Genomic DNA, 14,513 nt, shown 5'->3' on the forward strand with positions numbered 1-14,513 from the left:
TAAACGGGGAATACGTGTTTATCTCCCCCTTTTAAACCCCACAACGCATATACCGTTTTTTTGACTCACGATGTTGCCTTCTCAAACTGCAAAAGTGGATTTCAGGTATGTTGCAAGCAATTCCACAAAGTTATCCGCAGACACACCACTAGTGTTCTGAAATGAAATTACACCTTGGTCATCTATGCAATTCCTGACGCTGGTCAACAGATCGTCCCGAGGAAGAGAATAATAAAGATCTTTTATGTCAACTGAGAATGCTGGTAGGCTATAGCCTCGGGTGTTCCCTTCAGGAATTGGATCACCTAGTCTGTGCTTTTAACTTCAAAAGGGTCGTCAGTAGTGAGACAGTTCAAATCCTGCTGCAGGAACCTTGCAAGAGGCTTTTGCCAAGTCCCGTTTTCAGACATAATGACCCTTAAAGGGCAGTCCACCTCATGAGCATTAGCAGCAAAGAAAAGTTGCAAAACGACCTTTTCCGTCTTGTCCATAGATTGTACAAGCTTGTCCAAATTCATGCTACTACAAAATCATAACGCGGCACTCTTTACACACTCCAGCCATACCTCATTCCTATTTTCAAACACCGAGAGCAGCGCTCCTTTTGTTCTGGCCTTATATGCAACCTCAGAAAGCAACCACAGATCCCCGTTCCTGGTCAGTGGGAAGAAGTGCTAGTGGGTTCTCCCACAAAAAAGAGACAGTTCTCTGGAAGGGTAACCCTCAATCTTACACCGAGAGGCCACGTCCACACCCTCCGAAAGACATCTCACACTCCCAGAGTCTGGGGCAAGGCTACAGACACCTGCCCCAACCGTTCTGCTGGCTGCTCTTCTCCTTGGCTCCACGGCGAACTTAGGTCCACAGCTGAGCACCTCATGCACAAATGATGGACGTCACCGACGGTGTGGACAGTGTTACCAAGGACTGCTACCTTCGGTGGAAGCATTCGACGAAGCGAAGGCACAAATTGAAGCCACAGAAACTCCGTTGTCCTGTCAATTTCGTAGGAAAGTTCCTGTCAACGGACCGCAGCCCCAGCGGGGCTCCCGTTTGAGCATGCCCATAGCCGAAGGCAGTCTTTGTAGAGACAGGCTTGTCGTTGCCAATCTGTGGGGAAGAGTCTATTACTGCAGCTAATTAATTGTACATGCTGCACGCAGCAATAAAGCTTTGTTGAAGTCAGCGCTTTGTGGTGTTTCCCTACTTGTCCGTGTTTGTCTTTGTGGTGCGTAACTGTAAGTTAATTGTTGCTCAGAAAACAGCCGCTAGCAAGGTATACTATAGCGGCCGCCGTTGATCACACAGGGTTTTTAGGGTCTCGATGTTGGAGCCAAGCTTTCAGGTGATAACCAGTACAGTAGCATCCATGCTAAGCCCAAATAGCAATCCCCAGAAAGCCCATATACCGACTGAATGTTAATCTGTTGGCTGGAAAACAGCTGCTGCAAACAGGGCTAGAGCAGCCATACATGCCCCCTCTCCGACAGCTGCACCACTATTCTTTGTATGAACACCGAGGACTACAACGCTTCACAGCTGACTACTGGCATAGCTCGTGGGACACGTGTTTTTGCTCTGCCGAAGCCACGGAGTGTGTGAGTCTGCGTCAGGGTCAGAAGTAGGTAGCACTACTACAGTGGGCGCACTCCTGTACAGCATCATGAAAAAGGGATGCAACGATGTGAACAATTCCACCCTTCAGCCGCCAGCTATCGCTGAACTTCGCACTTACGAAGCAAGTGTACATGTTTTCGAGCAGTGGTTCCCAAAGTTTCATTTCATTTTATTTCCTTAAAGGCGCCATGCCTGGGGTATTACATAAGCGGTGGTAACTAATAAAGAAACGTTCTTACTAATGTCATACTAATTACCATCAAGCCGTGGCTGAATTACAAACTGACACTGTAAATGTTATCAGTTGGTACCGTAACTTAATTTCTATTAACCAAAATAAAACCAAATTAGTCTGTTTTCATGATCCGCTGAAATCTGTTTCCGTCATCACTCCAGTGTTTCTTCATTTTCCTCTGTGTAACAATTTCTCTTGCTCTCCTATTCCATACCTCTCAAGTGTCAATTATCTCGGTGTCCATTTCGATTCTAACATGTCCTGGAACACTCATTTGGCTAATGTTTGTGAAAGGCTGCGCAAAATAGCCTGCCTGCTATATTCTATTAAAGCACTATGCCCAATTTACATAAGGAAAACAATAGCACATGCATTGGCGTACAGTGTGCTGCGATATGGAATTTGTTCTTTTTATTTCTGTTCAGTGTTTTGGCGCAACAAAGTGAATTCTTTACTAAAATCTATAATTCGGGCTGTGATGTATGGTGTGCACATTACTAATAATTCCAATCTTTTTTCATGCTTGCACATGCCTTCGTTCAGGCTATTATTCAAAGAGACTGTGATCCTTATGTATATATGGAACAATGAGTTCTGCCTCCCGTATGTCCCCGTCAGAGCATTGCGTCCACGCGACCGCTTTACCTTGCACAGAGTACGGACAAGCTATGGTAAACGTGTCCGTGCCTTTTACGTACCCGATGTGTTGAACGACCTGTCAGATAATGTTTTATCTTTCAGCACTCGGAAAGAAGTGAAATCTGCTATCTTTGATTTGTATGTTTAATTTTGTTTCTTTTTTTTTTTTCTTCCTTTTTTTTTCTCCCCGTCCTTTCTCACTGCCTTTTCTTAGTTTCATTCTTTGTGCAGTATTGATTGACTGTGCCGTTCTCTGGCTTGCTCCATTCTGCCGAGCACTGCCCCACAAGCCCATCGTTGGCTTGGGCAGGCTCGTATGTGTACTATGTAATTTTTTCAAATAAACAATTATTATTATTATTATTATTACAACTGTACACAGTTTGTTAAATTTTCTTTGAACATGGATGAGCAGGTGATCTTGAAAGGCCGCTCCAGTCTGCAGCTGCAATCTGCACTTCAGGCACTGGCTCAGAAGTGCTAGTGCACCACAGAGTATGCAGAAAACTGCTCCCAGTGGAAAAAAACTTTTTTTAATAAACTCGGCGTAACAAAGCACGCATAGATGTGGGGGGTAGCACAAATTAGAAGATCACGTGACAGAAGTGGGACTGGTGAAATGAGGTAGTTCTTGACTGTCCAGTAAATTGAAGTGCACACACTTGCACAACAGCACATACTTTGCGTACCATCCCTGAGGTGGCATTGTCTGCTACACAGTGATGCAAAATAGCATCTCAAGGGCTGAATACAGAAAGATGAGACCGGTTTATTTCAATCATTTTGGCAGTCATTGTGATGGAATCGCCTCGTGTCTTTACATCCAATGAGTCAATGCAGCAGCTGCACGACCGACAACCAAGCAAAAGCAAATCGTTGCATCTCTTTCAAACCCGCCAGCCTGTCACCATCCTGTGCACACTCAAGGCTTCAACTACTATTGTTCATAACTTTCTTAACACAAAACAAATCACAATACTTTCAAATCAAAAGTAATAAAACATCAAGACACTGCCATAGCAAGTTAATTGGACAACCGGTTATGGAGCAGGTTGAGAGTTTCAGAATTTCCTAGCACTAGAATAGCTAGAATAAGGCTCGCATCCTCATTTATCATTACATGCCGTTTTATGCCCCGAGGCAATCAACATCGCATTTAAAAAAAGAAATACTCTATAATGTCAAATAACCAATCGAACAGTAAAGCATTCGATATTTGATTCACGATCTGAATATTTCGCATTCAAAATAAAGTACCATATTTACTCGCATATAGGTCGACCTTTCTTTTTCAGAAATGTTGCCCATAATTAGTTATCGACCTATAATCGTGACCAAAGAACCTCGGCCTATATTCGTGAACAAAGAGAGCAAAAGTAGCGAGCTAATGGTGCTCTGTTGTCACGCCCGCCATTTCAAGCAGCGCCGGCTACACTGGTACTATACTTTGCATGGTTGCAGTAAATACACATAAAAAATAAAGGAAAAATTAGTGTTCGCAAGTCTAATAAAAACGTTTGCAACTACCGCATAAACACATGTAAGGGCCCGCACCCGTGTATGGGCCGCTCCCCGTTTTCCCGAAGGAAATGTTTAAAAAATAAATCCTTGTAAGTGGCCGACACGAACTTTCCATGACCCAGGCGGGAATACCCTTCTAAATGCACACGCCGTGTCCTCTGCGATCAGCTCCGGCTGCGACAAGCAGTGCGCTTGATTGCGGAGGCCACGTAGGCACGCAGGAGCTTCCAAGTGCCGTCCATGGATGGCGCCCGAAGTCGCAGTCTTCATCGTCATCATTCGGGAATTGCTGTGTGCACCCGCAATGCTCTTTCGCTCATTTCTGTGGCGTTATCGTGGTAGGCAGCTTGGGAAGCAGTATATTTTGGCATTTGAATAGGTACCAAAGCCAGTGTATTATAGTTTATAGAGGGGTTGTGATCAAAACAAAAGCTCCGGCAGACATGTCGAAGCCATAGCGCGCATTACATATATATTAAAAATGAAAAATTTCCGGCAGTTAATATCTAGCAAAAGTGCTAGTTCAATGGGTCGACTTATGAGGGTCAACTTATATTCGAATAATTTTTTTTTTATTTCTTGGCGAGCCCAATGTATAGGGGTCGACCTATATTCGTGGTCGACCTATATGAGAGTAGATATGGTATTCGTCTCAATCGAATGATGTTTCTGGAATGCTTGTTTTGGGTGCTTTTGGCTTAACATACCATCTTGACCAAAAGTAACCAGGTGAGCCTCGATGCTGCAACGACTTGCTAGTCTAGAGTCAGTGCCCGTCCTGTCGCGAGTTTCCTTCTGCGCACGTTTTTTTTTTTTCGCTGTGTCTTCCACTAATTAGCAATGCGCCAACTAGGACGTACAAAAGTCCTGATTCAAGCTAACTATCCTATACCAGGGCTCTTTCGTACATCGACGAACTAAGCACGACTCAGCCATAACTCTGGCTAACCTCGTTGCCAGAACGACCTGCCAGTCCTGAGTCAGTGCTCATCCTGTCGCGTGTTCCTCTTGCCCATGTTTTCTTTGCACTGTGTTTCCACCAATCAGCTTGGTGCTTTGCTTCTCTGTGAGCAAGCTCTGTAAGCAGAGCACTTGTTCTCCCCTTTGAACACTCCAATATATCGTGCGAGTGTGTTTTTGCAGGCTAGTTGGTGCCTAAGCATTCTGGGTTTTTTTGCGCAAAGGACACGACACAAAAGAAACGAGGTAGACAGGACAAGTGCTTATCCTGTCTACCTCATTTCTTTTGTGTCGTGTCTTTTGCGCAAAAAAACCCAGAATCCTCCGATATATGTCAGTGGAAAGAAACCATGCAACCTGGTTAGTTTTGGAAGGGACTCTCCTCGCAAACTTCTTAATCGGACACCTGATGCGGGGTGGCTCTGGAGTCAGCCAACGCAGTGGCAATTAAAACTAGCAGGTGGAGGAAAGCGGTGATGCAAAACGCAACTTCCATGTCTTGCACTAGCATACAGCCTCGCTGACTATACATGTGAATTACCGTGCTGCCAACGATCCTGCACTTCCCGATCCTGGCTCAGCTCTGAAGATTACCAGAAAAACCATAAGTTCACTCTCATCTTAGGCACTGTTCGCGAGGAAAAGAGACTGCCAGTACGATGTCACGCAGTTCGAATTTTCGCCGGTGAAATTGATTTCTGTACAACTGGCAATTCAATATTTCAACACGTAGGGCTCACAGAGGGTACGGGCACTGGCCTTCCTCAGGGCCTGCAATCAAGTCGGCTCTGCCTGTGGGTCCCTCAATTGGGGACCGCTATGTGTTCAAAATGTTTACACTGCTTCAATGAGCACGAAAAAGTTATGGTCTTGTGTGCACAAAACATACGATTCAGTCTCCAGCCACTCCTCTTTTGTATCAGAAATACTCACTTCCAACTAAAAATACTCACTATTCGCACAAGCCTAACTGACAAAGTCTACCTGATCTTGGACAGGTTCATACCAGGGTGCATAAGTAAATTGCATAAAATATGCTCTGGTTCACTGCTGCACAGCAATAAATGGGATTTACCCTGCTGCTCTACTGAAGTAATTTAATTTACAGTTTTATGTCCTCTTTCATGTACTTCTCTCTGCAGATTTTATGTCTTAGGAGACTGCACTCCCAGTTGTACTGTCATGCACACTTCTGCCTGCTCATTATTCTCCCGGGTACTATTCTTGAACTGTGCCTCTTCCAGTCTTTTTCCAGTCCCCTCAGAAGCTCTCCAGGGCTGACAGTGTTGATGAGAGATGAACGAATGATGCCTGCCCAGGCACACGGCTCCCCCTGACACGTTCCGTCGCTGGAAGTTCACACCCTGGTGGTCACTGCCTGGTGCCCTACTACCAGAGCGTGGAACAGCGTGCCAATTACAGGTGGGCACAATTCAATAACGCAGCAACACATTCCCTTCCAAGGAGGCCAGTGGTCACGACGCTGTTATCCCCTCTGCACTCACCAGGCACTCTGCAATGTCTACTCACTTGGAGATAGTGCCAGCCTCTACAAAGAGGCTGTGGCAGGTTTGGGGGACACAGACATGCGCTAAAAAGAAAAAAGAAATGCATGTTCACAAGAAACAGAAAAACAATGCACTTTGACACAAAGATTTCCACTAGACAAATGCATGATCACAAGAATCAGAACAAAAAGGAAATTGACCCAACCAAAAAAACGTATTGAGCCGTGTAGACAGTCTGTACAGGCTCTATAGGTTATGCGCTTCACAGGTTCAGGATGGTCGAACTTTCTGCTTTAAATACAAAGCTAGAAAAGTTGGCTAAGAAAGTGGTAGCAGACGGGGAATCGACAAGACCTTCACAAGCTGCATATGAAAAATATGAAAAACCAAATGTGTCTGTGTGGAACCTGTATTCTAGCAGGTACTTCTTTTGTTTCCTGTCAATGATGGGAATACGTGCTCGTTACTGTTGATTTGCAAAAGGTTGTTGTGGTGGGTGCCTTTAATGAAAGCCAGTTGACCCTACTCTGACATGAGTGAAACAGCGTGAATGAGGAAGCCCGAAGGCGAAACGACGAAGGGACTGGAAAGAGCGCTTTGGCCTTCTTCTTTTGCGCTGTTTCACTCATGTCACAAAGAAACAACTGGCCCAGCAAAAAGTTCTGCTTGACACCATTCCTTCCATGGGCCTTTGCTGCACTGTACAGTGTGGCCTCATCTGAACTCTGGCCGGAGCTTCCACACCCCCTGGCCGTCCTGGTTGCGATGGAACTCGCAGATCTTGCTGAGCAGGGCCTTGAAGACGGGCACCTTCCCCCCCGCCCGCACCTTGTCCCTGAAGGCATCCAGCACCTCCCCCGTGGTTGCCTGGCCGTCCACGCTCGCCCCAAAGGCCACAAAGGTCTGCAGGTCGTGGAGCAGCTCGTCCAGTTCAGCCTGCCCAGTGTCCAGGAAGGCCGAGGGGAGCCCCGGCGAGGACTCGAGGGCGTCCTCCTCTGCGGCACTGCTGGGCTTCCTGGCCCGGATGCAGGCGAGCAGCTCGCTCGAGGACACGGGGGGGCCCGAGCCGGAGGCCACTGCCGCCTCCTGGGTGAACGGATTGGGCTCCCGGAAGAGGGGGCCGCCACTGGGCTTCCTGGGGGACGGCCTGGGGGATGGCTTGGACGGTGATGATCCAGCCTGCTGGCCGGGTCTCGAGGCCTTCTTCTGGCCAAAACGAGGCCTGGGAAAGGAAACAAGAAGCAGCGGACTCTATCTACTTACGCCCCCACAGCTTTCTGGCTATCGCAAAGGGCCATTTCATAAGCCCAATATGAGATGCACACAAAACACAAATTTCCACACCTGACAAAAATGGCAGCATATCATGCAAACATGTACAGCAGTATGCGGGGGGAAAGTCACTCAGAAGGAAAAAGAGATTTCAAAAAGACAACCAAACTGGAAACGACAATCAATACAAGATATTAAAGAATATTAATAATAACAATGATAATAATCTTTATTTGCTATTGTACATAAGAAGTAGAATGTTCTTGTCGGCTAGTTGGTTCGTTGCAGAAAAGATTAGTACTGCACGAATGGGATAGGACAGGAGAACGAGGAACACAGACGACAACAAAGGCGCAGACTTCCAACTGCTTATTTGAGACCGAAAAGCAAATGCTATATAGGCGGTGAACCTATGCGCATAACCATCACTGTCATTCACACAAGACCCGATTAAAATCTAGACCACATTGACCAAGGTTTGCATTGCAGAAAGGCCGATAAACCAGAGAGCATTCAGTCAGCATGGAGTTTCTGGAGTTTCTGCAATACACGATACGAGTTGAAGCTTCCAGCAAAAAAGGGCTGGACAACAGCAGCCACCAGATGAGCCAGTGCTAAACACAAGGCTTCCACTACTCGTGGCAAAGTAGTGCTTTCCCCTCTGGCTGCAAACACTCTGGTGCTCCAGGCCCACTGAAGAAGCTCTGTGGCACCCACAACTGCCTGCCTGTGGCCGTGAGCGGAAGAAGCAAGGTGGCACAAAACATGCACCTTGCCATCCCAGTGCAGCCACTCAGTCATCCTCACCGTCAACCTGCCTCTTGTACAACTCTGTCACATGGGAAGGCCAGAGTTGGGCACACACACTGAACAGCAGGAAAAGATGACCACACAAGGGGCTCCTCTTGCCAGTGTCCCCCTGGAGTACCCCGCACATTGCTCAGCCAATAGCGACAAGACACACTCTGCTGCTGCTGTTCCAAGCGGCACACAGGCTGACCGATCAAAATGCCATTCCTGCACTGCAGGTCAGAGGAGTTCAGTGGGAGTGCGAGTATAGACTCTGGTATGAATTGCTACCAACAAGCAGAGATTTAATCTTTGGCAGAGGCAACCACAGCTGCCCTGGTGTGCATACTAGTGTCAACCTGGTCCCTCCTATGGCATCTGGAGCATGTTTTCCTAAAGAGGCTTTCTCTATGGCTTACGATGACACAGTTGAGTACCCCGATGCAAACAGAGGAATGATCCTCGCACGCAAGGAGGAAGAAGCAGAGGAGTGGCGCACTGCACCTGCCCTCCCCCGGAGGAGCGCCCGATGCGCCGTGTGTCCCCGTCCAGGTGGGCACCCCCGAGCGGGCAGACAGGCACTGCCTCCGTGACTCCCGCAGCCGGCGGATGGCCTCCCGGGCAACCCGCTCTGCCTCGCCCTCCACCAGGGAGTAGTCGGACTCAGCCGAGTCCAGGATGCGGTCGTGCCGCATGGCCGAGTGCACTCCTGCACAGGTGGCACACACACCCTTGTCAGCACCAACTCTGGCTGGCATGCTCAATGTGAAAAGAAGCTCCTGCTGCTGGTGGTTTAGCACTGCCAACCACAAAATACTGCGTGAAAAGGGTCAAATGTTGGGCTAGTTGGTGTTCAGACTTCACAGGCATATTACAGCGCAAAAGATGGGACGACAGAAAGACAGGACGAACACGGGCGCTACTGACAACTGCTTTACTGAATCGAGAACGAGGCATATAAATACGCTTCTGGCCTGCACCAGCGCTACCTACCAATGAACTTGGAATTACATAGGAAAACATATAAGACACCATAGAAAATTTATCTCGGCATTATAAAGAACGCTAGTTGTGTCACTAACGCAGTCCTGTCCCCCTTTCCTGATAAAGAAAGCTTCCAAGGTTTCACGGGCTGTTTTTCAAGCACTTCTGCCAAGGATTGAAACGCTAAGGAAACGCGGCTCACAATTGTTGCAAGCAATGCAGTGATCAACCAGATTAGTGCATTCCTTATTGTAGATATCTTTTGCATGCTCCCGGAGTCAATCGTTCATAGGAGGTATTCACTGAGGCCGCGCTACCAGACGGCGCGAGCGTCGCTGCGGCAAACGCGCCATGTTTGCGGTCGTTTCACGCCAGCTCGCGCAGTGAACACTGTTAGTTATCAGTAACATATTTGCACGTTGTTAAATGCATCAGCGACCACGTACGCTTATTGTGCATGAAGTTTGCAGCAGAATTCCTCTGTGCCGTGATAAAACAGAGCTGCCTCAACTCGGCAGCAAAACTGGCTGGCTGCACTGCACGCAAAACTGTACACGACTTGCAGCTTTTAAATCAGTTTATAACTGTCAGCTAGTCATGCAGGGCACATCGTGGATAAACAGCACGATTAACTACCGAAATTCCAAAACTGGCGCCGCAGAAACTGATAATTCCAGCGGCAGAACGGTCAAACAAATGCTCGCAGCACGAACGTCAGACCCAGCGAGAATATTTTGCAGTTTTAATTGTAGCTACGTAGCGCTGCTTCAAGCCGTAGCAACACGTCACTTTCAGCAGATAGAGGTGACAAGTTAAGCTACAGCTAAGTGAACAGACCCTTCGAATTACTCATCTCTCCAAAAACGGCACCGCGGCCGTCGGCACCCACAGCACGGCTCTTGGACTCACCCGCTTGTCAAGTAATTGCACCCTCTCATAGGCTTATATCCTTTAATTCCTTGGCCTGCCAGCAAACTTAAGCCGTGCACAAGGTGGGCCTCGATACCGGTGAATTCAACGCGCGGCAGCAGTCCTGTACGTCGCACACCATGCCAGCGCCTCCGCATTCCTACGGGAGGCCGACCTTTTCACAAAGTAGAACCTTCTGAGCGTGCCCGCTCTTTTCTGCTTCACACAGTTCACGGAATATTCACTCAGTCACGCGGCGGCACGGGTCGGACCGAAATTATCTGCAGCGAGACGCGAAATACACTCACATTTCATCCATCACCGGCTATTTAAACGCTGCGGCTGGCTGCGGTGGACGCGCGCGCGACTGCCAACATGGCGAATGCCGCGCCGGCAGCTAGCGCCCCTCGCGGATGACGTCATGTGAATACCTCCTATACAGCGCCCTGTGTGAAAGCAGGCTTCTGCAGGTGGACACCAAAGTACCTGAAAGCGTGTTTCCATTCATTTTGTGACTTGTGCACAGATGGAAGTTGATGACAAGAGTGTGAGTTGGAGTTTGACACAAGGTGTGACCGGCTGTGGCGATAGTGCAGTGCTTTCATGCAGTGGCCAGCAATGCTGATCTCATTGCAGCATTGTGGGTTCAAAACCCAGTTGTGGCAATGTTTACTTTATTTCTCTAAGTTAGCCAAAGTCGCACTCATTCAAAGCCTTCCTTATTACCCGCATCATGCAACTAACTTCACAGGCTTCACCACACGTCAGCATTTTTTTCCAGGTTACGAGGCCCCTAATGCTTTCACACTAAAAACCTTATCCTCAGCAAGGGGATCCAGACTCGCATATTGCAGGGTTCACAGAAAATCTCGAGAGATTTCAAGCACTAGGCCCTTACATAACAATTTCAAACGCTTTGTGTTTAGCATTAAGCATGGACAGAAAATAATGCCTTCCACCACACGATCGCCCATTTTTATTGAACATAGAAAGTAAATAAGGCACACATTGCCTTGAAACACACTGGTGATTCACGTGGTGAACATTTCATTTTCTCCACACTTTTCTTATTCATTACAAGGCCTGTGTGTGCTGTGTGTTTCTATTAGTCCAATCTAGAAGGCTCACTGCTGAGCTCACAGTCACTTCTGAAGGCATATTTCTCGCACTAGGCATGGTTGCCAAGCCCCCTCTGTCTCACAAGCTCAAGCCTCTGTGCCAGTTCACTGTAGCTCTGTCACTGCAAACAGACGCTCCAAGCGACAATGCCTGCCTGCACTGTATGCACATGCACAGCATGCGAATCACACCAGCAGCAAGTGGGTGTTACTCTCCGTTCCCTGCTGCTGACTTAGCCACTTACAGGGGAGAAAGATTGCCCCCCATTGCACGCACCTGATTTCTTGAACAGCTTGTGCAGCACGTAGTCGTCCTGCTTCTGGCTCTGCTCGGGCAGTGCGTTGTCGTCCTCCTTTCCCCCCGGCTGGTACGCTGCCTGCTTCACCACGTAGCCGATCTGCTCCCCTTCCACCACTGGAAGAAGGGAGGAATGCACAACTGTCCTGAGCCCTTGCATCATTGCACGCACGACCCATTTCTTCTTCTCTGTGCCTCCGCCTGTTCCCCTCCTGCAATGCTACGCACGCACCCTGGCACAGCCATCGTGGCTGTTGCCAGACAACTCCTCCCCGTGCCAAGCCCCTAACAGATATTTAAGCCAACAATTTATAACTTGCTAGGCAGCATGCAAAACTACAGTATGCAAACAGAGTGGGAGAGGGAACAAACACGGGTTAATGACATCGTAGTTGAAATCAGGAGGAAGAAGTGGGCCTGGGCAGGGCATGTAATGCGAAGGCAGGATAACCGCTGCTCCTTAAGGGTAACGGAGTGGATTCCACAAGAAGGCAAACGTAGCAGGGGACGGCAGAAAGTTAGGTGGGCGGATGAGATTAAGAAGTTTACGGGGATATAGGGTGGCCGCAACTGGCAAAGAAGGACAGGGTTAATTGGAGAGACATGGGAGAGTCCTTTGCCCTGCAGTGCGTGTAGTCAGGCTGATGATGATGCTGGATATATTGAACTGAAAGAGGACCGTGAAATAGTTCGACACATCAAACTATTTCACGATCACCTTTGGTATATCAATGAATATGAAAAATAAAACAAGGTCAACAGAAGAGTACTGTGCACCTATGCTAGCGGCAACGTCGCACTGGGTGTTGCTAGGCCCGCATCCAAGACACAGCGCACGGTGCTTTGAGAGAAGCCACCATCGATCATAAGAGGCCCAATTCTGTTATGTACACTACACTGCGCAACACAGTAACGCCTCGGTAATTCAGACTCCCAGTACAGGGAAAAATGTCCGAGCGTCGGAATAAGCGAATGCCTCAGCAAAAAAGAAAAAAAAAAGTTGTTCCAGAAACCCTTCGCATCACACAATTTATTTGGAGAAAATAAGGGCAGCAGTCGCACAATTTTGAGATGGAAAGTGCACAGCAATGAGGATTTTTCTGAATAACATCAGATGCATACTGCCTGCGAACACTTGGGATTCGAAACGCAGGACTGCTCCTCCAAAATGGCCTTCGCGGGTGCCTTCACGGTGCGACGTGGTGGAGCCTCCTCACTAGGCGCATGTCATGAGGCACAAACTGCGAACAGCGGGTGAGGAGCGTGCACTTTCGCCCCGACAAAAGAACGGAAAAATGACGCAGACAGAACCGAGGGAACCATGTCAGCGCTGCAATGGTGAGATGCCTTCAGGAGAGAAAGCTGCACAGCTATGCGGCCACACAATTTTCGGGACTGGCCAGGGCCCTCCAAGTGCTGTGACAACCGACATTGAGAGCATCTCCCTCATGCGATATTTTACATGATGGGATCACTCACTGTGTTCTTCCTAAAACGACACGGCTTCCAGTCGGGAGCGCGTCTGAATGAACTAGTGTGGGCCCAGCAGCATCTGAATTGCCAGACGCCATGCACTTACATGAGCAGTGGCTGTCACCATGTTGGCAGTCCGAATGTCCGAATTAATGGAGTGCCAAATTAACGAGGTTTCGCCAAGTAACAATGTTGCGTCGCCTTTGACAGTGAAGCAGGCCATGCGAGAGCTGCCGCACACCTTTGATCAGCCAGGTTGGCTTCACCACATAACGAATGGTGCACTGAATGCCGAATTCCGTGCACAACAGCAGTGTCGAAGGCCACCCTCAAGCCCACTCCCACGTTCACCATGTCACATGAATTGTGGGGGCTGTAGCAGAGGGGAATAATGTGTCCCCCCCCCCCCCCCTTAACCGCAGCTGACACAGTTCAAAACCATCTTGACCCCACCCCGTGATCCCGCATGCTACCAAGCACACACACCTTCCTCTGAGGGAAACAAAGGAATGACACTCTGGCTGACACAAACAAGGCATCTATTGCTGCAACAACACTACAGCTGCCTAGCAACACAATATGCTCAGGAATCGAGGTGGTGCAATTCATTAGCAAGGTCACGAGTGAACATTTGCCCCTGCTAGGGCAGGGGGAAACTCCCAGAGGCCAGACAGGACGAGCTGGTGGGCAGATGTTCCCCCCACGAGGCCTCACACCAATGGTGGAGAGCGGAGCACCGCGCCAAAGCATCCGCATCCAATGAGTTCCCGAGCCGAAGAGAGAGAGGAAGAAATTTATACACTTGGCGAAATCTGGCCCCAGGAAGTGCATAACACATTAGGTGGTCATGATTTGAACAGCGCGAACTACAAGGGACAAGAAAAGAAGGGACACAGGACGAGCGCTGACTCGCAACTAAAAGGTTTATTCACTGAAACCTTCTTATATGAAGAAACAATCAAAGGGAAAAAACAACATTAAAAAAAAAACCAAAAACCATGAAACGACACATTCGTCAGGTGCTCCCGAGAAAATTCATCTCCCTATCGCAGAGGAAAACAGATGGTTTGCTGACGCAATTCAGTTGATCCCCTGCGATGTGAAAAGCCTCGACAACTTCTCGTGTCGTCTGATCACTGTGGGTGTATAGTACACGTGTTTGATTGAATAATGCAGTGCATTTTTTCTTT

General features: G+C 48.3%; 1 protein-coding gene across 1 annotated transcript in view; it reads right to left on the reverse strand.

Moving 5' to 3' along the window:
- Positions 1-6,219: 6,219 nt before the first annotated feature.
- The window catches only part of LOC149345836 (DNA excision repair protein ERCC-6-like), a 109,439-nt gene continuing 101,145 nt past the window's right edge, over positions 6,220-14,513 (reverse strand). Inside the window, exons 19-21 of the mRNA XM_089586241.1 lie at positions 11,830-11,967; positions 9,046-9,250; positions 6,220-7,702 (exon numbers count right to left, since the gene is read on the reverse strand). Coding sequence (XP_089442367.1) covers positions 7,195-7,702; positions 9,046-9,250; positions 11,830-11,967 — 851 coding nt within the window. The 3' untranslated portion in view covers positions 6,220-7,194. The remainder of the gene's footprint in view (positions 7,703-9,045; positions 9,251-11,829; positions 11,968-14,513) is intronic.

Source organism: Amblyomma mixtum, chromosome 4, assembly GCF_055824585.1.
Source record: "Amblyomma mixtum isolate Tamu chromosome 4, ASM5582458v1, whole genome shotgun sequence".
NCBI classification, from domain to species: domain Eukaryota; kingdom Metazoa; phylum Arthropoda; class Arachnida; order Ixodida; family Ixodidae; genus Amblyomma; species Amblyomma mixtum.